Source organism: Pelophylax lessonae (assembly GCF_965119305.1).
Source record: "Pelophylax lessonae genome assembly, chromosome: 4".
NCBI lineage: Eukaryota > Metazoa > Chordata > Amphibia > Anura > Ranidae > Pelophylax > Pelophylax lessonae.
In genome coordinates this window covers 203234687-203260738 of record NC_138771.1, presented here as the reverse complement: position 1 = coordinate 203260738, position 26052 = coordinate 203234687, and the positions used below count along the sequence as shown (strand labels likewise).

The 26052-nt window shown below is 46.3% G+C and overlaps 1 protein-coding gene across 3 annotated transcripts in view; it reads right to left on the bottom strand.

Moving 5' to 3' along the window:
- GRAMD4 (GRAM domain containing 4) overlaps positions 1 to 26052 on the bottom strand; it is a 396610-nt gene that overhangs the window by 82484 nt on the left and 288074 nt on the right. For all 3 annotated transcript variants that reach the window (XM_082253353.1, XM_082253354.1, XM_082253355.1), the window contains one exon: positions 19131 to 19202. In XM_082253353.1, the coding sequence (XP_082109479.1) occupies positions 19131 to 19202 (72 nt within the window). The remainder of the gene's footprint in view (positions 1 to 19130; positions 19203 to 26052) is intronic.

Here is a 26052-nt window from a genome sequence, read left to right as displayed (position 1 = left end):
ATTGCAGAGTGCCCACAGCAATGCCCCCAATAAATTGCAGAGTGCCCACAGCATTGCACCCAAAAAATGCAGAGTGCCCACAGCAATGCCCCAAATAAATTGCAGAGTGCCACAGCAATGCCCCCAATAAATGCAGAGTGCCCACAGCATTGCCCCCAATAAATTGCAGAGTGCCCACAGCAATGCCCCCAATCAATGCAGAGATGCCAGCTTCTCTCCTGCGTTAACATGCTGGTGGAGCAGGAAGTCGGCATTGCGGCCCAGGTAAGGGATGTGCTGCATTACGAGCAAGTGAACAGCTTCCGACCTCCTGAGTGGATCTTCTGGTGTTTGACCAGCCGTGACATGGCCCCCCCCCCCCCCCCCGCGACCCCGTGCACTTACCTCACGGACAGTCACAGTCACTCTTCAGTCCCCGGCTTCCCGCGTCTCCGTCTTCCCGAGTCCCGTCGCCTCCTCCTCGGCCAATGGCATGAAGTTGGCCTTTCGGCCAATCAGGAAGCGGGAGGACCCGCTCCCTGATTGGCCAGGAGGAGGATCCGCATGACAATAGCGAATTTTCATTCGCTATTGTCACACAATGGGCGTGCTCTCGGGGTGCACACTCTGCTCCCTTGCCGCCCCGTCTGCGCCGTCTAACTAGGTGCTTGCGCGGGACGTAATTTACACTGCGCGTCCGCGCACGCGCGCACCTTAAAGGGAACACTGCCAATGACAGGCAGCAGGGAGGGCCTGGCCGCGGTTGGCCTGTATGTGACTGGCCAGCAGCAGCAAACCAATCACAGGCAGCGGCCCGCCCTCCAGTGACGCTTCCGCCGCCTGTGATTGGTTTGCTGCTGCTGGCCAGTCACATACAGGCCAACCGCGGCCCGGCCCTCCCCGCTGCCAGCGATTGGTGCTTGGTGTATGATCTACTCCTCGGCTGCTGCGGACCCGGAAATGTGCACAAGCATAAAATAAAATAATTACACATTAATTCGCAATAAAAAAGTTTTAAGCATCCGCTCCCCCCGCCGCTGCCCGCCGCTCCCCCCCCCCGCTCCTTCCCAGATTTCCATGACTTTTCCAAAACATTTGTAAAATCATACTTTTCCATGACCTTTCCAGGCCTGGAAAGTGTCATCTCAGAATTCCATAACTTTTCCAGGTTTTTAATGACCGTACGAACCCTGGTATATCCATTAATCACTTCACCCAGGAATGTAAGTCCATGTCAATTACATTGAGCGACAGCCACCGCCCTGCAGGAAAAAAAAGACCCGCCGACAACGGACTGCACCTGCTGCTGGATGTTGCCAAATGACACAGCTCCACTCCCCTCTCCACTTAAATAAAGGGACAAGGTCAATGATGTCACAAGGGGGAAGAGGCTACACGGTGAAGTCACTGACCATATATGGACATGTCAACCCACTTTGTTTAAGCAAGGGAGGGGAGCAGAGCTGTCATTCAGTAGGGGCAAGCGACAATAGGGTGTTGGTGAGTTTTTTTTTTAGTTTCCTGTAGGTCGGTGGCCGCCATTTATCATGAATGATATGGATACATCGCTGGACGACATGATTAATGATCAATCTACATTGTTGTACAAAAAAATATATACAGATTGTATATATTAGCGCGCCAGGGAGATATTAACAGGACCTAATATACTAATTGTATAGATAATAAGTGGATTAAATAAAGTGGTTAGTGATTTAAATCAATAAATAAATTAATTTAAATTAATTTAATTAATTAGTTGCAGCTGCTATGTAAAGTGCGGGTGCTGGTGATGAAAAAAAGTGATCACAATAGTGATAACTATAGCGCTTGCAGTGTCCCCTAGTGGGAGAAATTTAATTCACAATAGTGCTTAATATTGATAAATAGTGATAGTATCAAATAAATAATTAATTAAATACACTGATAAATAGACAATTAATAAATAAGTGGATAAATAAATAAACCACTGGTTATTATAGTCCTTCACAGTGTGCAGTGAAAAAAACTTTCAAATTGGTAAAAAATTAAATAAATCATGCAGTCCAAACACAATTAATATAATAATAAAGTGCTGGTGCTCCTTGCTGGATTCCTTAGTGCTTCCTTCACCGTGAGTAAATAAATGAAATGCCCACTCACCGAAAGCTGTGGGTTTTATATGTCATATGACACTAAAACCGTCTGTGCTTGTTAAGAGATCCTGCCCGGATCGAATAGATCTCCCTGGGTCTTTACAGCCACTACGGGTATTTCTTCTACCTCGGGTCGTCTCCTCCAGCCACGATCCCAGCCTTGGAATGTGCCCTTCCTGCAAAGTCCCCTCCAATCACAGCCGTGATGAGGAAATAAAAAGCGGATAGTGTGGTATTGTTTCCAATATTTTTTTTTTTTTTTTTTTTTTTCACACACCCCATGCATAGCAAAGGTAAAATCCATAAAACTTCCAGCAGGTGATAAAGGTGCTCATCCAAAGTTCAAAAAATTAAACAGCAAATGTGAGGTAACCGTGTTCAAAACCAAACAAACAGGCAAACAGATAGGACCGTCATATGTTCGGCACAAAGAGTGGAGAGCGGCAGTTCCGGTATGCGTTCCACTCGAGTGCTTATGACGTCACCACGTGCGTTCCACCTAACGCGTTTCGTCATTGGCTAGACGTCTTCAGAGGTGAAGACGTCTAGCCAATGACGAAACGCGTTAGGTGGAACGCACGTGGTGACGTCATAAGCACTCGAGTGAAACGCATACCGGAACTGCCGCTCTCCACTCTTTGTGCCGAACATATGACGGTCCTATCTGTTTGCCTGTTTGTTTGGTTTTGAACACGGTTACCTCACATTTGCTGTTTAATTTTTTGAACTTTGGATGAGCACCTTTATCACCTGCTGGAAGTTTTATGGATTTTACCTTTGCTATGCATGGGGTGTGTGAATAAAAATATTGGAAACAATACCACACTATCCGCTTTTTATTTCCTCATCACGGCTGTGATTGGAGGGGACTTTGCAGGAAGGGCACATTCCAAGGCTGGGATCGTGGCTGGAGGAGACGACCCGAGGTAGAAGAAATACCCGTAGTGGCTGTAAAGACCCAGGGAGATCTATTCGATCCGGGCAGGATCTCTTAACAAGCACAGACGGTTTTAGTGTCATATGACATATAAAACCCACAGCTTTCGGTGAGTGGGCATTTCATTTATTTACTCACGGTGAAGGAAGCACTAAGGAATCCAGCAAGGAGCACCAGCACTTTATTATTATATTAATTGTGTTTGGACTGCATGATTTATTTAATTTTTTACCAATTTGAAAGTTTTTTTCACTGCACACTGTGAAGGACTATAATAACCAGTGGTTTATTTATTTATCCACTTATTTATTAATTGTCTATTTATCAGTGTATTTAATTAATTATTTATTTGATACTATCACTATTTATCAATATTAAGCACTATTGTGAATTAAATTTCTCCCACTAGGGGACACTGCAAGCGCTATAGTTATCACTATTGTGATCACTTTTTTTCATCAATCTACATTGTGTCTTGGAAATAATATATGCACAAATAACTACATTGCGCTAATAGGTGCACTTTTGGATATGAATATACGCCAAGCACAATCAATCCAGTTGTGCTAAAAAGCACAGTTTTCAGCTCTTTTGTATAAGGTAATTGAGTGCGCTCAGCACTACCCAGTAATACAGACACAAAGGCTGCTATCACGTTGGATGCTTGATAGAAATTTCTTGGTTAAGGCATGGAGCTCCGTTTATTTATGGGACAATAGTAGGAAGTGATGGCTATACAACATCAGCCAATCAGTTCCAAATGTACAGTCACATGACAAGTTACTCACATAGAATCAGCCAATGACGCACTTTTATACATTCAAACGTACAATAGAAAGGGGAGTACACGATCATGAATGAGCAGAACAGAATGCACGGATTCCCGCCTAACACTACACAATGATACCAGCCTGTAGAACCGTGAACGCTGCTCCAATCAAACTCGTGCATGCATTCCCGCCACTACTACTGGCTTGAATCCCATTAAGCAAAGCTTCAGAGAACATTGACTAATGGGATTATACTACTGTTCCCATAGATGTGAGGCTATCTGCAGGGAAAGAGCCATGTTGTTTCCACTATGGTGATCAGGTACAGTAGAAAGACATGGGCTTGTATGCGTTCATAAAAGCAGATAGATATCAAAATGATATTGACTTCACAGAACAAACAAATCTGCACATTATACATGGTCCCCCTGTATATCCTTGCTGCTCGATCCTTGAAGTCCGCACCGCAATACACATAGATTTCTACTGACAGACACGTGCATAGTGCATGAAGTGTTCGCCGGCAGAGAGGTCTATGTAAAGCGAACGCGTCTAAGGGAAGGTTTTCATTGCCAGTAGTCTTTCCTCAATGCCGGTTTGCCCGTACATGCTCTAATGAGCATATTGCAAGCAAACCAACAACAAGAGCCATAATGATAAGATAAATAAAACACATCCTGAAAAATGTCCACACTAGTCCTAATAAGATTTCCACAACAAATGCAGGACTAATTTGTTTTTGTTTTTAATAAAGGACCTGTCACACTGTTGTGTTTTTATTCACATTTGACTAGCTGCATGCTTGTCTGAGCAGGGATGAGTTACTGGTTGTTAGTATGCCAGTTGGTACCAGCTCCTTAAAGACGAAGTTCATCTTTGAATAATGCTACATGTGCCCCCACCACCTTACCCCGTTTTTAGGACGGAACATATATGTGTTCGAGAATCTGCACCTTCCCCCCCCATAATACCCCCCTCTGTGACAGAAGGTGGCAGATCTTCTCCCTGCACCTAAAAATGGAAGGTATGATATACTGCGCTAACCCAAAACAACGCAGATGACCCACTCAACTGACATAAGTTGAAACAAACTAATAAAAACAAACGTGCAGCGTTAAAGAAGTGATATGTGAAAATAATCATTCAAATAAAAAATAGTTAAAATAATGAAAGTCCATATATAAGAGTCCCACATGAAAAGCATAAAGATTTCCAAGGTGATGTATATGGTCCAAATGGTGTTGGTGATTGATGTCAGTTTGGACCATATACATTACCTTGGAAATCTTTGCGCTTTTCACCTGGGACTCGTACATGGACTCATTATTTTCACAATTTATTTGAATGATTATTTTCACATATCACTTGTTTAGCGCTGCACGTTTGTTTTTATTTATTAGCTTCTCCCTGCACCCACTGTCACAATTTGAAAACAGGGCAGTTCAGGTTTACGCCCACACGGCCAAATTATTCATTTACAGTTTCTTTTGAATGAATAGACTACAAGTATTGTCAGCCATTGCAGCGGATAGCTTGTAGTTCTTAATGAGCTACAAGGGTGCAGGTGAGCATTCTTGTTGTTCACTGATCCTTCTGCTCTCAAGAAACTGCCTGCCCGTATCAGAGGTACAGGCAGACAGCTATCCTGAGAGTCTGCAGGAGCCAGACACTGCAATTCTCTGCAGGCTCCTTATAAATTTTGTTTAAAAAATTGGATTTTCATTCGACGGACACAGCGCTCCATAAATCATAACTACTGGGTTATATTGCCTCCTCCAGGAATAGGACTAGGCAGAACAAAAAACACCTGGCTATGCCCATGGGCTATCTTCAGCTTGGTATACAACTTCCATCTCTGCTGGAGGTAATCGGTTTAGTAGCAAGCAGTATTAGCAGTATGAGAACTCCATTGAGGGGTGGGTTCGGTGTCCGTTGAATTCAGAGAAAATTGGATTTTTGTAAGATCTTACCGTAAAATCCTTTTCTCTTAGCTCATTGACAGACGTAGTCCTCTGATTCTCATCAATAGGGTTATGCTGCCTCCGCAGGAGTAGGACTAGGCAGAAAGAAAAACGTTCTGGCTCCACCCTAGGGGCAGTCCCAGAGGGTATATCCTCCCTCTCTGCTACAGGATGTCAGTTATGTCACAAAGCAGTGTCAGAGAATTTAACCCAACCCAACCCAATGATAGAGGGGCGGGTACTACGTCTGTCAATGAGCTAAGAGAAAAGGATTTTACGGTAAGATCTTACAAAAATCCAATTTTCTCTGTCGCTCATTGACAGACGTAGTCCTCTTTGATTCTCATCAATAGGGACGTCCCAAAGCAGTGCCACAAATGAGGGGTGGGATTGACAGAAATCAAATCCAATCTAGAAGGCCCAACCGGAGCCAACCAGAAGTATCAAAGGACTCATCGAGCAAACAGATGAGACCTACCCAACAAACCCTCGAGGTAGACCAACAGTCTCCTCAAACAGCGGCCTGCAGGAACCTTGCGACCAGAAGAGGCATCTGACGATGCCCTCACATAAACCTTATACAATCTTGTAAAGGTATGAACCGACGACTAGGTAGTCGCCTTGAAAACCTGAACCACTGACGCCTGATGGCGGAAGGTCCAGGAAACTCTAAGCGCCCGAGTAGAATGCGCCTTAACAGGGAACGGGGGATCCCGACCCTTAGATAGAATAAGCCTATACCACCGTCTGTCTGATCCATCTAAAGATGGTCGCGGCAGAAACAGGCAACCCCTTCTTAGGGCCATCCGTGATCACAAACAGTGAATCCGTCTTACAAAATTAATCCGTAGTATTCAAATATATCCTGATCGCCCGAACTACATCCAAGGAATGCAACGCAATTCTCGAGGATGATAGGGCTTAGGAAAGACAATACAATGTCCTCATTCAAATGAAACTTTGAAACCACCTTAGGAAGGAAGGATGGATTCGGATGAAGAACAACCTTATCCCTATGAACCATCAGATCTGGGGAATAACAGGATAATGCAGCCAGTTCTGACACCCTGCATGCAGAAGTGATAGCCACCAAGAAGGCCACCTTCTGGGATAAAGTAAGCAAGGGAATCTCCCTGATATTTTCAAAGGGAGGTGTCTGAAGAACCGACAGCACCAAATTAAGATCCCAGGATGGTAACGGCGCGCGCAATGGCGGAGCCAGGTGTCGCACCCCCTGGATGAAATTCCGCACCAAGGAATGAGTAGCCAAAAACTTCTGAAAGAAGATAGCTAATGCTGAAAACAGACCCTTGATAACACTCAAGGCCAGCTTCTGCTCAACTCCCTGTTGCAGAAAAAACCAATATTCGGGCCACCGAATAAGAACGTGGAGGGAACCCAAGGGATTCACGCCACGCAATATAAGACTTCCATGTGCGATGATAAATCTTTCTGGAAGTCGCTTTCCTTGCTTTAACTAGAGCAGGAATAACTGAAGCTGACAATCCCTTGTCCTTCAGCACCTGGGTCTCAATAGCCAGGCCGTTAAAGCCAGCGATCGTAAAGCAGGATGGAAGATCGGTCCCTGCGAAAGCAGATCCTCCCTAAGAGGAAGTCGCCAAGGAACGTCTGCGACCAGCCTGACCAGGTCGGCGTACTAGACCCGACTAGGCCAGTCCTGATCTACCAGGATAACTGGGATTCCCTCCACCTCTATCCTGCGAAGAAGCTTCGGCAGTAACTTGAGAGGAGGGAAGGCATACAGTAGCTGATACTGCCCCCCCCCCCGGGGCGATCAGCATGTCTGCGGTGTCTGCTAGAGGATCGTGGGAGCGAGCCACAAACCTCCGCACTTTCCTGTTGAGCTGAGATGCCAACAGCTCCCATTCGGGGTGCCCCAACGAAGGCACAGTTGGTGGAATATCCCTGGATGAAGAGATCATTCCCCTTGATCCAGAATCTGACGGCTGAGATAATCTGCCTGCCAATTCACCCCCGGAATGAATACCGCAGAGAGAGCTGGAACAATCGTTCCGCCCAACGAAGAATGCTGGCCACTTCTATGGCCGCCAGGACACTCCTGGTGCCCCTTTGATGATTGACATAAGCTACTGCTGTGGCATTGTCCGACTGGATCCGAACCGGGCTGCCCTGGAGCTGCTCGGTCCAGTGAGTCAGACAAAGTCTGATCGCTCTCAGTTTCAATACATTTATCGGTAACCTGGACTTTTCCAGGGACCCAAGCCCCCGAGTCGAGAATTTCTCCTCACCCGGATAGACTGGCATCCGTAGTGATAAGCGTCCAAATATTGGTAGGAATGACCTCCCCTGGCTGAGCATCGGAGACCGAAGCCACCAGACCAGGAACTCCCTGGTCCGCTTGCTCAGCCGGATCCGATAGTCCTGGAATCTGGATTCCGGTTACACTTGAGAAGAATCTCTCCTTGAAGGATTCGGATATGGGACTGGACAAATGGTACTGCTTCAAAGGAAGCCACCATCAACCCAGGACCCTCATGCAAGCCTGGATGTGTCTAAAATTAGACCCAAATATTCCAGTCTCTTGGTGGGAACCGAAGATGACTTCTGCAGGTTCACCAGCCACCCGAACTCTTGTAAAAGAGGTCATGGTGATCTCGAAGTTTAGTAATAGAGCCGCACGGAGCAGAAGATCGTCTAGGTGACCTAGAATCGATATGTCTCGTTGTCGTAACAACGTCAAGACTGGGACCATCACCTTTGTGAAGACCCGGAGAGTCGAGGCGAGACCAAAGAGTAACGCCACAAACTGATAATAATACTCTTTCTACGGAAAAACGCAGGAAACGCTGATGTCCTGCATAAATAAGAAAGTGAAGATAGGCATCCTAGATGTCTATGGACGCCAGAAAATCCCCCTGATGCCGGGAGGACGCTACTGTGCGAATGGACTCCATCTTGAATTTTTGTACCCTGACAAAAAGATTAAGTGCTCTTAAGTCCAGAATTGGACGCACTTTGCCCTCTTTTCTGGGTATTGTGAAAAGGTTTGAATAGAACCCTTGAAATGCTCTGTCCAAGGAACGTGGACCACCACTCCTTGTTGCATTAAATCCGTGACTGCCCCCCGTAAGCTCTTAAGCGATCCGGGGATAGTCGAATATTGGAAAGGAGGAATCGCACTGGGAGAGATTGATATACAATCTTGTAACCTGACCGTATGACCTCGCAAACTATTTGTCCGAGATTCTGGAAAGCCATGGATCCGGAAACCGGCGAGGACGTCCCCCCAACCCAGTTATGGGTGGGGGCGCACCTTCAGGCTTTAGTAGTCTTAACTTCAGGTCTGGAAGAATCGGACTTTTGCTTGCCCGACCAGCGTCCCCTGAAACCTCCCGAAGGAGCTTTGGAGGACTTTGTTTTTCTCACCCGTGGACGAAAAAATTTCTTATGAGCGGAGAAAGAAGGCCCCCGTCTTTGACGAGGTCCTTTACCCTTAGTACTTTGTGGTAAAAAAAGTGCTCTTTCCCCCCGTGAGATCCTTGATGATCTCATCTAAGTTGGCTCGGAATAGACGCTCTCCTAGAAAAAGAAGATTAGCAAATGCTTTTTTGGAACCTTGGTCAGCTGACCAACATTTTAGCCACAGTGTACGCCTGAGGACCACTGCTGAAACTGATGCTCGCGCCAATAATGGAGTGGCGTCTAACGCCGCGTCACAAACAAACTGTAACCCTTGTATCATCTGTTCCAACAAATCTGATACCGCCTGAGGGACATCTTCTAAGTCCCGGCGTAACCACTTGGTCCATTCAGTTACAGTTTGCGAAACCAGCCCAATAGCAATTATTGGTCTGAAAGCTGATCTAATCAAGGAAAACATGGCGCGAGACATAGCTTCTATCTTGCGATCCACCGGATCCTTAAAAGACGGAGCGTTTTCCAATGGAATGACCGTAGCTTTATTTAATCTAGAAATTGGTGAATCCACCACCGGTGGTACTGTCCATTTCTTAAGGAGGGCTTCCTCAAACGGATAACGCCTAATAATGCGTTTGGAAATAGCAGGAGTGCGTTTTGGCTGACTCCATTCTTCCTTGATCGGATTACCGAAACATTTGGGCAATGGAAATACTTTCGCCACTTTGATGCGTTTTTTAGTACCAAAGGGAATTTCAGTCTCCGCTACTTCCGACGGTGTACCCTGTAATCTTAAGGTTTCTCGGACAGATACAATTAGTGTGTTTACCAACGCTTCCTCTCGGGCTATGGCTGATGCCGAAACATCCTCCTCACTGTCTGAAGAGACAGTACACGAAACACAAATCCCAGATGAGGTACCTGCAACTGCAGGAATAGGCTCAGATTCTGAATCCGAAGTTTCAGATAAAATGGGGGTAGGCGGGGGTCGCTTTCTTGCGCCCTGTCCCTGACAAGCCACTTCCACCCGGGATACAAAGGTCTCCATAACTGCTGACAATGATTCAATAGTAAGCGGGGTGCTGGAGGATCCTGCAGACACCTCGAGGGGATCAGGTGGAGATACATGTGTGGCAGGGTCCATGTTAATCCAGGACACTTGCCAGAAAAAAACTTTTTTTTTTTTTTTTTTTTTTTTTTTTTATCTGTATCCCCCTAGCGCAATAGCGCCCCTCAGTGTACCTGCTTCTTGACCCCCACAGAGAGAGAGAGGGACCCCAAAGGCTCACCACCCGATGCAGAGAAGTTTCCTATCAACTGCAGTCAGCGTTTGTCTTGTGCAGACTGGGAAGTACTGTGCTCGTTTTCCCGGGTAGAAGGAAGTGGCTCCACCCCCTGTGTACGCCTTCCGGCGTTCCCAGCTGCTCCTCGAGGTTAGCTGGGCACCTCAAACATGGCCGCCCCCATGCAGGAGACAATAGACTCCAAAAAAAATGGCGGCCGGCGTGACCTGCGGACGCTCGTGTACCTGGTCTACAGCAAAATGGCGGCGGATTGCCGAAGTAGCGTTTCTGAGCACAGCAGCCTGCATGCCAAGCTAATGGCGGCTTATCGACCTGCGGGAGTCTGACGGTCCACTACAGTCAAGGTAGGCTATACCTCCTATGTATGCTGTAATACTGCAGTCAGTTACAAACCAAGCCTGCTGGTTTAGAATGTTAGCTCCCAAACCAAGTCCGCTGCCCACCGAGCACATTATCACTGAGGATATGTGAACTTTAACATAGGTTATAAGGGGGACTTTAGTGTCAGAAAGAATCCGACCATGTATGGAGGGGCCCGTATCCCAAAACGCCTCACAGAGAGGAAAGGGAAACATTTACTCACCATACTGAACTGACAGGCACCCTCTCTTCACAGTACCCTCTCCACCGAAGTGGGGGGCTGTCGACCAATCCGGACGCCTTGACTCTCTGGTTCCTGGCGTCCAAGCGAGACGTTTAACTCGCAAGGTCAGTCCCTCCAATGGGACTCTGTCGCGGCCGACCCAGCGCGGAGCTATGGTCTGCACGCGCTCGTAGGCTGAACCGGGGTGACCACTGGATCTCAACATCCAGCCCGTCGCCCGGTCCCTCATACTTACTTGAATGTGTCGCGGCCGACCAAGCGTGATGCTCTGGTCTGCGCGCGCTCGTAGGCCGGCTGGGGTGACCACCGGATCTCAACATCCAGCCCGTCGCCCAGCTCCGGCGTAATTTGCTTGAAGATCTCACAGGAAAAAACTGGAGAAACTACCTAAAAAATATTTTTTCTAAAAAAATATTGCCAGGACCAAAAAGATCCCAGCAAGGAACTTAGGTCCTTACTCCTGACTAGACAGAAAAAAACTGACATCCTGTAGCAGAGAGAGGGAGGATATACCCTCTGGGACTGCCCCTAGGGTGGAGCCAGAACATTTTTCTTTCTGCCTAGTCCTACTCCTGCGGAGGCAGCATAACCCTATTGATGAGAATCAAAGAGGACTACGTCTGTCAATGAGCGACAGAGAAATGGATTTTACGGTAAGTACAAAAATCCCATTTTCTTTTTCGTTCATCGACGGAAACAGCTCTCCATAAATCATAACTACTGGGACATCCAAAAGCAGTGTCAAAAGAAAAACGAGGGGTGGGGAAAATAACCCAACCCAAAAACATAAGAGCCCTTAAACGAGGACACAGGAGCCCTATCTGAACAATAAAAGTTTAAAGAAAAACACCCCTCAAGAGGGAACAGCCCCTCTTAAAAAAGCAGCCTGCAAAACTTTTTGGCCAAAAGAAGCATCCGCAGATGCCAAAGTATCTACCTTAAAGAATTTTGTGAAGGAATGTACCGATGACTAAGTGGCCGCCTTGCAAACTTGCGATATTGGTGCCTGATGACAAAAGGCCCAAGAAGTATTCAGCGCCGGAGTAGAGTGTGCCATGACAGGGAAAGGAGGAACCTGACCTTTATTGGAATAGGCCTGCGTCACTGTCTGTCTGATCCATCTGGAGATGGTAGCCGAAGAAGCGGCCAGCCCTTTCCTTTGTCCGTCCGTAACCACAAAAAGCAAGAAAATTCCAAAGCAAATTCCTTGGGATGAGTTGGCTTGGGATACAAGGAAGGCATCACAACCTCCTTATTCTAATGGAAGTAAGAGACAACTTTGGGCAGGAATGATGGACAGGGACGAAGAACCACTTTATCCCTATGGACCCCCAAATAGGGATTGCGACGGGATAATGCCGACAATTCCGACACTCTGCGGGCAGAGGTAAAAGCCACTAAGAATGTCACCTTCTGGAACAACGTAGACAAGGGAATCTCCCAAATATTCTCAAACGGCGGTTTCTGGAGAACCGAAAGCAATAAATTTAAATCCCATGGCGGAAAAAAAAAGAGATCGTACAGGTGGAGCCACATTTCGAGCCACATTTCCAACCCCCTGAATGAAGGTACGAACTAAAGAGAGTGTGTAGCTAGGGGTCACTGAAAGAAGATTGCCAAGGCAGACACCTGACCCTTGATGGTATTCAAGACCAACTTCTGATCAATGCCCCATTGCAGAAAGGTTAAGATCCGAGCCACAGAAAAGTATCTAGAATGAGCACCAATTGACTCACACCAAGAAACGTACGCTTTCCACGTATGATGGTATATCTTGCTGGAAGACGACTTCCTTGCCTTCACCATAGTAGGGATCACTGAACCAGACAGACCTCTATCCCTCAGTACCTGGCTTTCAATAGCTAAGAGACTGTAAAGCACGATTAGTCCTGCTAGATTAGGGTAGACAAGGGTAGATTAGCCCTCGGGACAACTGGTCTTCTCTGGGAAAAAAGCCCACAGGGACGTTTACGGCCACCTGGATGACTGGAAAATCTTTGCTCTTGATTCCTCGCAAGAACTGCATTAGAAGCCTGAGCTGAGGGTGATACTGGCCTTACCGTGGCCCTTGGACGCCTGCAGCGTCTGCCAGAGAAACCGGTGATCTTGCCACACATTTCAGTATCCTCCTGTGGCGCCGAACCTGCTTAAGGAGCCGCCGGTGAATCACAGTCTGTGGTTCCTGAAATTTGTCCAGAATTAAAATCAGACCTAGGTAATTCAATTCCCTGGACAGGGATAGGGGGGACCATAGGTACCGTGTTTCCCTAAAAATAAGCCCGGGTCTTATATTCATTTTGGCACCAAAAGACACAGTAGGGCTTATTTTCAGGGTAGGTCTTAGCTGTAATGTGCTGTCCCTCTCTTCCCTCCCTGCGTGCAAGGAATCCCGTGTGAACCTAGTTTAGTGTATATAAAATCCTAGGATGCCGCCCTCTTCTCCCCCGCTGACAGCTGGGGGTCACGGAAGCGCAGATGTATCGAAGGTATTTCCCACAATTCTAATAGAATACCCGGCGCTTCTGTGTACACTGCAGAGGGGAGGGGCTGAGATCCCCCTCTGACAGCTACGGTATGAGAGGAGAAAGACAGAGCGGGGAATCAGCCGAGAGCGGAGTGGCAATGCAAGGAAGGTATTTCACAGTATTATATTACAAAAACACACATTGGACATCATTTAAAACACTAATAAAGTGCATTCTAGGATTTTTCATACACTAAACTAGGGCTTATTTTCAGGGTAGGGCTTATATTGCAGTCCTCCCCAAAAATAACACTGGGTCTTACTTTCAGGGTAGGTTTTACTTTCGGGGAAACACGGTAGTTCAGACATCACCTGAACCTTTGCAGGAATTCAATATGCACATGGAGACTCAGGACCTAAAAAACCTGAAGAGAACAAACTTTGCCCCCCTTTCTGGGTACACCCAAAAGAAACATTTCACTGATCTCCTTGATGCTTGAACCTCACAAAAGAAGACCACTGTGCCAGAAACCAGCAAAGATGTCCCCCACCCCAATAACAGGTGAGAGCAGATCTTCATGCTGAAGGGGACTTGACTTCTGGTCCGGAAAAGCTAGCTCTAGGCTTACCAGACCAAGGTTGCTTGGAACCTCCCGGGGTAGATTTAAAAGATATATTTCCCTTATTCTCCGTCCCAGAAGCGCAATAAAATTTTCTATGGGCGGCATTGAGGGCCCCCCTCTTCTGCGACAGGGCTCCTTCCCTTTCCTTGACTGTGGCAGGAATACCCTTAATGATGTCATCCAGGGTAGGCCCAAATAGGCGATCGCCTTGAAAGGGCAGATCAATGAGAGTTTTCTTAGAGGCATGATCTGCGGACCAATTCTTAAGTCAAAGCAAGCGCCTAATAACCACCGCTGAAACAAAGTTTGGACACCACAGGAGCTGTATCCAAAGCTGCATCACAAATAAACTGCAGCCCATGAACCAACTGGTCCTCTAAATCAACATAAGCAGCAGGGACCTACTCACTCCCTGGCACAAAAGCTTGGCCCATTCAGTTAGGGTCTGAGACACCAGGGCTGGGGCAAAGACTGGCCACAATGCCGAACTAGCCATAGTAAACGCTGCATGCAACAGTCTCCGCTTTCCTGTAAGCCAGGTCCTTAAAGGACGGGGATTCCTCTACTGGGATCATGGTTGCTTTTTCAACCAGAAAACAGGAGGGTCCGCCACTGGTGAACTAGTCTACTTTTTTAAAAAGTGACTCCTCAAAAGGGTAACTTACAGCAAACTTTTGGGGACCACAAAGGGTCATTTTGGTTATTCCCATTCCTTACAGGAAAACCTGTCAAAATAAGGCACATAAGGAAACACCCTTGGAGAACGAGGCCACTTACGTGTACCAAACGACACAGCCACATCCATGGCTACATCAGCCGCATCCTCCATTTTAAAAGTCTCACGCACTGCTGTGAAAAGTGCGTCTACCAGCGCTTTTTCATTTGCTGCTGCGACAATTTCTGGAATCATCTTCACTATCGGATGGATCTGGGGGTGTGATATGTCAATTGATGGGCCACGTCCACGGCAGCATAAGGCTCAGAATCAGATGAGACAGACTAAACAGGGGAAGGCGGGGGACGATTTCTCCTGAGCCTTTGCCTACAGGCCACTTCCACCGGGACATTAAGGACTGCAGGACTACCATCAGTGCAACCATGGAAATCTAGGGTTTCTGAAGGACCTGCCACCTCCATGAAGGGGTCAGTGGGGGAGATGTGACTTCGAGGCTCCATAAGGAAAGGAAGACCTTGCAGTACAAAAATAATCTTTTGGCACCACTAAAGGTTACTATCAAGGCTCAGGGTACCTATCAGCAGAGCGAGAGATAACGGGGACCCCCAAGGACTCACCCTACCGACCGGAGGAACGCAGAGAATTCAAACCCAGCATCATCATGGATGCCATCCTTGTTCATATTTCCCTGGGCACAAGAAGAGGAAACTAAGGAAGAAGAGGAGCTTTGGGAACCCTTCGAGGCTTCGGTCGTCTCCAGCATCTCCCGGAAGGAAAAATGGCCCCTGTGACATCAGGCTACACAAACATGGCCGCCAGCCGGAGACCAACCAGACTAGGGGGAAATAGGCCTCCATGACATCGGGCTACACAAACATGGCCGCCAACGGTAGACCAGAAAGACTAAGGGGAAATGGCTGCCTCTGCACCTCTGCAAGGGGATCCCCTCCTGAAGGTAGGAAACACGTTAGGGGGAGACTACGCTGTGCACTCTGCACCGGTCTCTGCAGTGTGGGTATAGTGCAGGGGGGGGGGGGTCTCAGTGTAAACAGTGGGGCATGCACCTAGGGGTCTCCTACACTGGGACCCCTCCAGACTACCGGAGCAGGACACACAATCCCAGGACCCTTGCAAAGTGGCGATAGCGGAGGAGACCCCAGGGGTCTCCACTGCACCCTCTGCCCTGGGATTCCCTCCAGACTTCAGGTCCAGACAGGGGGGAAATTGAGTGGGGGAAACCCAGCTCACTGAGGGATTTTAACCACTTCAATACTGGGCACTTTCCCCCCTTCCCTCCCAGGCCAATTTATAGCTTTTAGCGCTGTTGCATCTTGAATGACAATTTATGATGTTTTTTTCCCCATAAATAGAGCTCTCTTTTGGTGGTATTTGATTACCGCACGGTGTTTTTTTTTTTTTTTTTTGCTAAACAAATAAAAAAGACCGAAAAGTTTGGAAAAAAAAAAAAGTTTTTTTATTTACTTTATAAAATTTTGTAAATAGATACGTTTTTTCTTGCACTGATGAGGCCGCACTGACAGGCACTGATGAGAAGGCACTAATATGCGGCACTGATGGGCACTGATAGGTAGCACTGATATGCAGCATTGGTGGGCACTGATAGATGGCAGTAATGGGGACTGGTGGGCAGCACTGATGGGGAGGGCACTGGCAGGCAGCACTGATAGGGAGGGCACTGGCAGGCTCCCTGAGCCCTGATTGCCATCCCTGGTGGCCATCCCTGGGGTCATGGGTGGGCATCCCTGATGGATCTAGTGGCACCCCCCCCCCCCCCCAAGGGTCTGCAAATGCTCTGTTTACCACTGCAGACCCCCCCCCCCCCGTCAGGAGAGCCGCAGATCGGCTCTCCTCTACTCGTGCCTGTCAGGCATGAACTGAGGAAAGTCGATCAATGGCACTTCCTATTTACTATGTGACCAGCCGTGATGGGACACAGCTGGTCACATGGTAAAGAGCCTATGTCAGTAGGCTCTTTATCGAGATTGGAGATGCGGTGTGTCAGAGTAACACACCGCAGCACCGATCGCCTCTCTGAGCATTATCCTGCCGCCGTTATATGATGGCGTGTCAGGATAATACAACCACCTTCCCGCCATCAATTCCCTATAGGGCGGGCGGGTAGTGGTTAAGGATGGGAGGAGGAGGGTACCTGCAGGCAGGTCCAACCATCCCTGGAGGTTACCCACGTCCACCCCAAAAAACCTGCCAAAAGGGGAGAGGGGGGACTGTGCTTACCCTTCCATGGTGTGGGTAATGCTCCAGACAGAATCCTCGCCATTGAAGTAGGAGAGCTGTCGGCCAAGAGACCGCTGCGACTCAGACCCAAGCTGGTCGTACGAGACCCAGCAAGTCGCTTTACTCACGCGCTAGCCTATGTCCGTCAGCCTATGTCGCGGCCGACCTAGCACGTAGCTGCGGTCTGCACGCGCTCGCTGGCTGGGTTGGGGGGGGGGGCACTGGATCTAGCATATCCAGCCCCTCCAGCAGTTAATTGTACATCTTCCGAGAGAAAAAAAAAAAAAAGATGTAAGGAAGGAGAAAGAAACAAATTGCTAGGACCAGAGATCTCAGACGGAAAGTCCTTACTCCTGACTAGACAGATTAAAACTGATTACCAAGAGCAGAGAGGGGGGTTATATATAAGCTGAGGATGGCCCACGGGCATGGCCAGGAGTTTTTTGTTCTGCCTGGTCCTACTCCTGGAGGAGGCAATATAACCCAGTAGTTATGATTTATGGAGCGCTATGTCAGTCGATGAACGAAAGAGAAATATTTTTTTTCAAAAAGGTGAACTTCGCTTTTAACAACCATTGAGTCCTGCCTGCTGGCTGACAGCAGGGATGAGTCAAAACGTAGTAGTAATAAAAATGCATATAAAAAAAAAAAAAAAAAAAACAAACAACCAGGTTCCACGACGATATAAATCACACCTAAAATCGGATCCAATCGCAGCTGCACTAGCATTAACAAAGCCTTAACCACTTGCTGACCGCCGCAAGTACATATACTGCGGCGGTCAGCCCCTCCTGGGCAAAGCGACGTATCGCTGCGTCGCTCGCCCACAAGCCTCTAGGGGGCAAGCGCGCGCCACCGGGGGCGAGCGCGCGCCGCCGGGGGCAGGCGTGCGACGCCGGAGGCGCGCTCCCGCCCCCGCTCATTCCCTGACATACCCGCGCGAGTGACCGGCGGCTCCAATGTCCGCCGGCCACTCGCTATCTCCTTCTGGAGAGGGAGAAAGGCAGGTGGCTGATGTAAACAAAGCCGCCCGTCATTCTCCCTGGTGTAACTGCAGAGACTATACGATCCTGCTATGTAGGATCGTATGTCTCTGTGGTTACATCACAAGCCACGCCCCTTGACAGTTAGAATCAGGCCCCTAGGGATACACTTAACCCCTTGATCACTAAGTTAACCCCTTCCCTGCCAGAGTCATTTTTACAGTAACAGTGTATATTTATAGCACTGATTACTGTAGTAATGTCACTGGTACCCTCAAAAGTGTCAAAAATGTCAGTCAGGTAACCGATCTGCTTGCCGCAATGTCGAAGTCCCGCAAAAAAAAAAAAAAAAGAAAAATCGCAGATCGCCGCCATTACTAGTTAAAAAAAAATAAATAAATAAAAATGACATAAATCTTTCCTGTAGCTAATAAACGCAATAACTTTTGCGCAAACCAATCAAAATCCGCTTATTGCAATTTTTTAAACAAAAATATGTAGCAGAAAACATTCGCATAAAATGTTAAAAAAATTTAGATTTTTCCATTTTTTTTTTTTTTGAGAATTTCATATAAAAATGTGAAAAATATTATTCATTTTTTCAAAATTGTCACTCTTTTTTTGTTTATAGCGCAAAAAGTAAAAAATCACACAGGTGATCAAATACCACCAAAAGAAAGCTCTGTTTATGGGGAAAAAAGGGGCTTCAATTTCATTTGGGTACAGTGTTGCACGACCACGCAATTGTCAGTTAAAATCATGCAGTGCCGAATCGCAAAATAGGCCCTGGTCTTTGAGCAGCCAAATTCTCCTTAAGTGGTTAAGGAAAATTTTGGAAATATGACCTTTTGGTGTGCTAAAGGTTCCATTCACACTTTGCAATTTGGAATCACGTGCCAATCACTGCATAATGCATGTTTGGTGACATTACCCTTTATTAGCACCCCAAATGCTATGTGATAGAGATAGAGTCAAAAAACAATATTGTAAAAAAAAAACAAATAATTGAGTCACAAGCAAAATTAAACAAGGGACAAACCTGTGCTTTCTGTGCTACATCAAGAACCAACTGAAACTTTTCAGAAACCGTCAAGTCTTCTTTAGGAGGCTCCTAAAAATAAAATAAATATATATATAAGCCACATACCTTGCTATGTTATGCTTTGAGCATAAGATTGATACGTTGACAATTAAGAGAAAAAAGCCCAATACCAGGTCACAAATACTTTAATCAGAGTTCAATGACTACTAAATCAGAAATATTAAACAGCTGCTCTTTGAGTTAACTGAATTAAAAATGAGGAAAGTGTTAACTGCAAGATCACTTTACATTGGCACATTGCTAAATTCTTCTTCCCTATAGCTCTGACTCTCTGAGGACTGTGTATGAAGGATAATGGCTAGTCATATGCTAGCAACTTTACAGAAATTATCAAAAGAATTGTCACCATCAGTTTTGATTGCTTCAAAGTATTGACAGAAACCCTTGGTGGTACTGGGCTACCATACCACCATTCTGGCAATTGAAAGCTGGCTGAAATTGTAAACACTGCTTTAGGTCTAGCAAAATGGTCAATTACATCAGAGTCAAATGATATCCCTCTTCTGGAGAGCTATATAAAAAAAGGCACAGGGGAATGAACAGATTATGAGGACACCCAATTACCACATCAGTCAAATACATTGTTAAATATAAACTAAAAGATGGTGATCCTGAAATTTAGAACTGCAATGATCTTGAACAATTCCCAAAAATATAATACATTAATGATGCCAGAAATACATTGTTTGCTGTCTGGTCAGTATTTACCAAGCACAAAATGTATTGCAAAGCCATATGCAAATTGTAACAGTTATCAGTTGTGCTTAAAATCATAGCACAGACGTGTCTTGTGTTGGCAGTGACTGGGTATCTAGGAGAAATGCCAGTGCCCCTCATGAAGCTGACACATTCCATCATGGAACACATGTTAATTTTCAACAAAGACTGACTCACAGGAGAAGCTTTACCATGTGTATTTAGCAACAGAGATGTATGTAGCTTGAATATGAGCAAAACAAATCAAGTGTTTTTATTTAATAGAGGTGCAAAGAACGTATATATGAAAATATATGCAATATACACTCTTGAATTAGGAGGCTGCATGCTATTTAGCAGCAAAAGAAAATGATGGGAGAGGGTAGCCAGTATTAGTTTTTGTGCATTTATGGAAGGCCTATGATATGTTGTGGAAGTGTTAGATCTGGTAATCTACAACATATAGTCTACTTTATGGACATGTGCAACATGTATAGGATTTACAGTAGAGCTTCATGATTCTGGATGAAATGAGAATCACAATTTTTTTTTGCTTAGAATAAAGATCACGATTCACTCACGACTCTCGGCGTAACATCGTCTTTCACATTATACAAAAAGTTGGGCTAACTTTACTGTTTAGTTTTTTTTTTAATTCATTAAAGTATATTACTTCCCAAAAATCTGCTTTTAACAGAATATGAATCACAGAGTCAGACAACCCTCTATCCTTCAGCTCCTGGCTTTCAACAGCCAAGCCATCAAAGTCAGTGACTGTAAAGCAGGATGGAAGATTGGTCCTCGCGACAACAGATCTTCCCTGAGAGGAAGCTTCCAAGGAGCAGCGGCGACCAGCTGTACCATATTGGTGTACCAAGACTGGCAAGGCCAGTCTGGAGCCAGTAGGATGACCGGCATCTCTTCTGCCTCAATCTGGCGCAGGAGTCTTGGCAGAAGCTTGAGAGGAGGAAAAGCGTAAATCAGACCCCCTGAGTACACACTGTGTCGAGGACGCCTCCCCACCCAGACAGGCTGGCATCCGTGGTTGACGACTGTCCAGTACAGGGGAAGAAAAATTTTGCTCTCAAGAAGTGCCACTAAACCAGGGACCCCCTCGTACTCCGGCTCAACAGGATCTGATTGTCTAGAGACTGAGGATTCTTGTTCCATTTCACCAGAATCTCTTTTTTCAGAGATCTTGTGTGGAACTGTGCAAATGGAACTGCCTTGAAGGTAGACACCATAAGGCCCAGTACCCGCATGCAAGACAGAAGAGATGAGTGTCTGCTGGACAGAAAAAGCTGCAATTTCTGAAGTTTTTCCAGAGGAAGAAACACTCTGGCTGAGGTAGAGTCGTCCAGAGTCGGACCCAGATAGTCCAGGCTTGTGGACGGAACCAGAGCAGACTTCTGAAGATTCAGAATCCAACCTAACTACCTCAGAGTTCGCAGAAATATCTCCAAGTTGTCCAACAGAGCAGTCAAAGACTCAGCAATGCTAGCACCGGGGCCAAAACTTTTGTGAAGACCCAAGGAACTGAAACGAGAACAAAGGTAACGCCACAAACTGATAATGCTCCTCATCCATGGCAAAGCGGAGGAAGCGCTGGTGGCCGACACATATTGGGACGTGTAGGTAGGCGCCCCTGATATCGATGGAGGCAAGGAAATCCCCCTGATGTAGGGACGCCACCACCGTGCGATTGGATTTTATTCGGAACTTCTGTACCCGCACAAAGCAGTTTAGCACCTTAAGGGTCCAGAATTGGACGCACCTTGCCTTCCTTCCTGGGAACTGAAAACCGGTTTGAGTAAAAACCTTGAAAACATTCCGATGTCAGAACCGGGACAATCACCCCTTGAAATAATGAAAGTAAGGCCACAATAAATTGGGGCCAGCTATGCTTGCTTTAAATGAACCAAAGCTGGACAATAGCTTGTCAATACCAAGGGTTTAAAATTGGTAGGCGTTCAAATGACAAATTAAACCTCTATAAAGTGCTTGGTGCTAATACCTTAATCGAGTAATGTGTATTGGATGAATATACATACATATAACACAATATGTGATAAATAGCAGATAATCCTAAAGTACTTAAGGTAGATATCACAATAATATTGTAAGAAATAAATATTTAAATATTGGATCAAATATGTGCAGTATTAATGGTGAGGAAGGTGCTATATAAAAGTGATTAAATCGATCAAGTAAAAATTGTATGTATCAAAAGCAAATATGATTTTAATAAAATACATAAGTTAATTAATAAGTGATTCAGGTGCAGATGTGCAAGTAGAAAAAGTCCATAAATAAAAGTTAATAAGTGACTCAGGTGAAAATGCAGGTAAATCTTGAGTGCCAATAAAAGGAAAAAGTGCAGGTGCTCTGTGTTGAATCCTCCAATGATCCACTGCTAGTACTTTTGGTGTCACCGTGAGGGATAATTGAAGAACACACTCACCAGATGATGTGGGTCTTACAGTTGTATTCAAAATTATTCAACCCCCCCCCCCCCCAATGCTGTAAAGGGTTTTAGGGAATTTAGTGTACATTTGTAATTGTATTCAGAATGAAATCCTACAAGGACTACTTAAAGAACCATATGCAACTAAAATGACATCAATTGGTTTTGTAATACAGTAGTAAATGTTTCTTTTGTGAATTCTTCATTGACACAATTATTCAACCCCTTAAAGACTACCACTCTGAAGAACAGAGGTTCATTGAAGTGTTTTCAATCAGGTATTGAAAACACCTGTGGATGTCAGGGAGCTGCAATAAAGCCTAATAAGCACCAATCAGGCACCTTTAAAATGCCTGTGATACTCCGCTCCTTCTAGACATTTACTGGCGTGGTTACAAATATGGTGAAGTCAAGAGAATGGTCCAGGAAGACAAGAGAAGAGGTGATTACTCTTCACAGGAAGGGCAATGGCTATAAGAAGATTGCAAAGATGTTAAACATACCAAGAGACACCATAGGAAGCATCATTTGCAAATTCAAGGCAAAGGGCACTGTTGAAACGCTACCTGGTCGTGGCAGAAAGAAGATGCGGACTTCGACTGCTGTGCGCAACCTGAAGCGTAGAGTGGAGAAAAGTCCCCGTGTGACTGCTGAGGAACTGAGAAAAGATTTTTCAGATGTGAGTACTGAAGTTTCTGCTCAGACAATACGGTGCACACTGTGTAATGAAGGCCTCCATGCCAGAACTCCCAGACGCACCCCCTTGCTGTCTCCAAAGAATAAGAAGAGTCGACTGCAGTATGCCAAAAGTCATGTGGCCAAACCACAGAAGTTTTGGCATAGTGTTCTGTGGACTAATGAAACAAAATTAGAACTGTTTGGGCCCATGGATCAACGCTATGTTTGGAGGAGGAAGAACAAGGCCCATGAAGAAAAGAACACCTTGCCTACTGTGAAGCATGGCGGGGGGTCAATCATGCTTTGGGGCTGTTTTGCTTCTGCAGGTACAGGGAAGCTTCAGCGTAGGCAAGGTACCATGAATTCTCTTCAGTACCAGGATATTGGATGACAATGTGATGCAGTCCGTCACAAACCTGAGGCTTGGGAGACGTTGGACCTTTCAACAGGACAATGATCCCAAGCATACCTCCAAGTCCACTAGAGCATGGTTGCAGATTAAAGGCTGGAACATTTTGGAGTGGCCATCACAGTCACCAGACTTAAATCCGATTGAGAACCTCTGGTGGGACTTAAAGAAAGCAGTTGCAGTGCACAAGCCTAAGAATGTGACTGAACTGGAGGCTTTTGCCCATGACGAATGGGCGAAGATACCCATAGATCGCTGCAAGACACTTGTGTCAAGCTATGCTTCACGTTTAAAAGCTGTTATAACTGTAAAAGGATGTTGTACTAAGTACTAAGATTGAATGTCACTTGGGGGTTGAATAAAACTGATAATGATGTGAGCACAGAAAAGACATTTGTGGTTATTTCATTATAAATGTTATGTTATATTTGTCTGACCTACACGCGCCTCTTTGATTTAATTGTAAGCAGGATGACTGAATGATCAAAATCAATGTCAAACTGGCCAAAACAATCAATTTCAGTGGGGGTTAAATAATTTTGAATAGAATTGTATATACCTTATGGTATTAAGACCTATATACGCTTTATGGCCACCAGGGCCAGAGTAGACACTGCTGGGCTTTGTGGTACCACAGTACTCAGGATCCCCTCTCCTGGATAGCCTTGATCCACAGGGTCCAATCAGGGTATGCTGGGTAAAAAAAGCTCCAGATAGTGTATTACCATAAAAACTGAATTTTTGTAAAATCTTACCTGTAAAATTCCTTTCTCTGAGTCCTCCGACAGTCACCGCCACTTCATATTTATCACTAATGGGGTTATTGACCTTTGCTCCGCAGGAGTAGCTAGGCAACAAAAATTTATTAATATCAAAGCTTTTAGCATATCCCACCCCTAGGGGGTGGTCCCCTCAGTCAATACCTCCCTGCTTCCTGCATTCCCAACTCAGTTTCAGTAGCATAGCAGTAGAGTACATAAACAAACCCCAAAAGAGGGGCGGGGGGGCGGCGACTGTCGGAGGACTCAGAGAAAGGAATTTTACAGGTAAGATTTTACAAAAATTCCGTTTTCTCTCACGTCCTCCGACAGTCGCCGCCACTTCATATTCATCACTAATGGGGACGTCCCATAGCAGTGTAGACATGAGGGGTGGGAAAAAACGCAGCCGCGCCTAAAGCAACGCAGTGCCCACATCAGAGAAAGGAACCTTACCAAAGTAAGAGAACCAACTGGGCAACAGGAAAAAACCGTGCTCAACAGGAGCAACAACCCAGGAAAACAAGTAACCTAGGGATAAAGACATCCCAACAGCCAAGGACCCAAAACAAGGGACCCTAAGGCACCGCCGCACTAAGAACTTTGCGGCCAAAGGAAGCATCCGCTGATGCCTGAACATCCACCTTGTAGAATTTGGAGAAGGTGTGAACGGACGACCAAGTCGCCGCCTTACACACCTGGGCCACAGAAGCCTGATGACGATAGGCCCAAGACGTACTCAGAGACCTGGTAGAGTGCGCCTTCACAGGGAAAGGAGGAACCTTCCCCTTCAAAGCATAGACTTGCACAATGGTCTGTCTGATCCATTTGGCGATGGTCGCAGCCGACGCTGCCATGCCCTTCCGAGGACCCTCTGGAAGGACAAATAGAGAATCCGACTTGCGAAAAGATTTTGTTGATGACAAGTAAACCCTGATCGCCCGAACAACATCCAAGGAATGCAAAGCCACCTCCTTTGGATGCTTAGGTTTCGCGCAAAGCGAAGGCAAGACAATGTCCTCATTGAGGTGAAATTCCGAGATCCTTTTCGGAATAAAAGAAGGGTTAGGTCGTAAGACCACCTTATCCAAGTGAATCGCCAAGTAGGGAGAACTGCAGGACAAGGCCGCCAGCTCCGATACCCTGCGAGCCAAAGTGATCGCCACCAAAAAGGCAACCTTCTTGGACAACAGAGACAACGAGATCTCCCTGATCTTTTCAAAGGGAGCATGCTGTAACACGGACAGAACAAGGTTCAAATCCCATGGAGGTAAAGGATCCCTCCGAGGAGGGGCCAAGTGTCGCACCCCTTGAACAAAGGTGCTAACCAAGGAATTAGACGCCACAGGGCGTTGAAAGAGAACGGCCAGCGCAGAAATCTGACCCTTAATCGTGGCCAACGCCAAACGCTGGTCCACGCCCGTTTGAAGGAAAGCCAACACTCTCGATACCGAGTATGAGCGAGGGGAATACCCCCTGGACTCACACCAGGCAAAATACGCCTTCCAAGTACGGTAGTAAATCTTCCCCGAAGAGGCCTTAATCAAAGTGGGAATGACCTTAGGGGAGAGACCCCTATCCTTCAGGACCTGACTTTCAACAGCCAGGCCGTTAAAGCCAGCGACTGTAAAGCAGGATGGAATATCGGTCCTTGAGACAGGAGGTCCTCTCGAAGAGGCAGACGCCACGGATCGTCGACCAACAGATTCACGAGGTCTGCGTACCAAGACCGGCGAGGCCAGTCCGGCGCCACCAGAATCACCGTGTGCGGTTCCGAAGCCAACCTGCGAAGGAACCTGGACAACAGTTGAATCGGGGGAAAGGCATACATCAGACGATACTGACGCCAGGGCG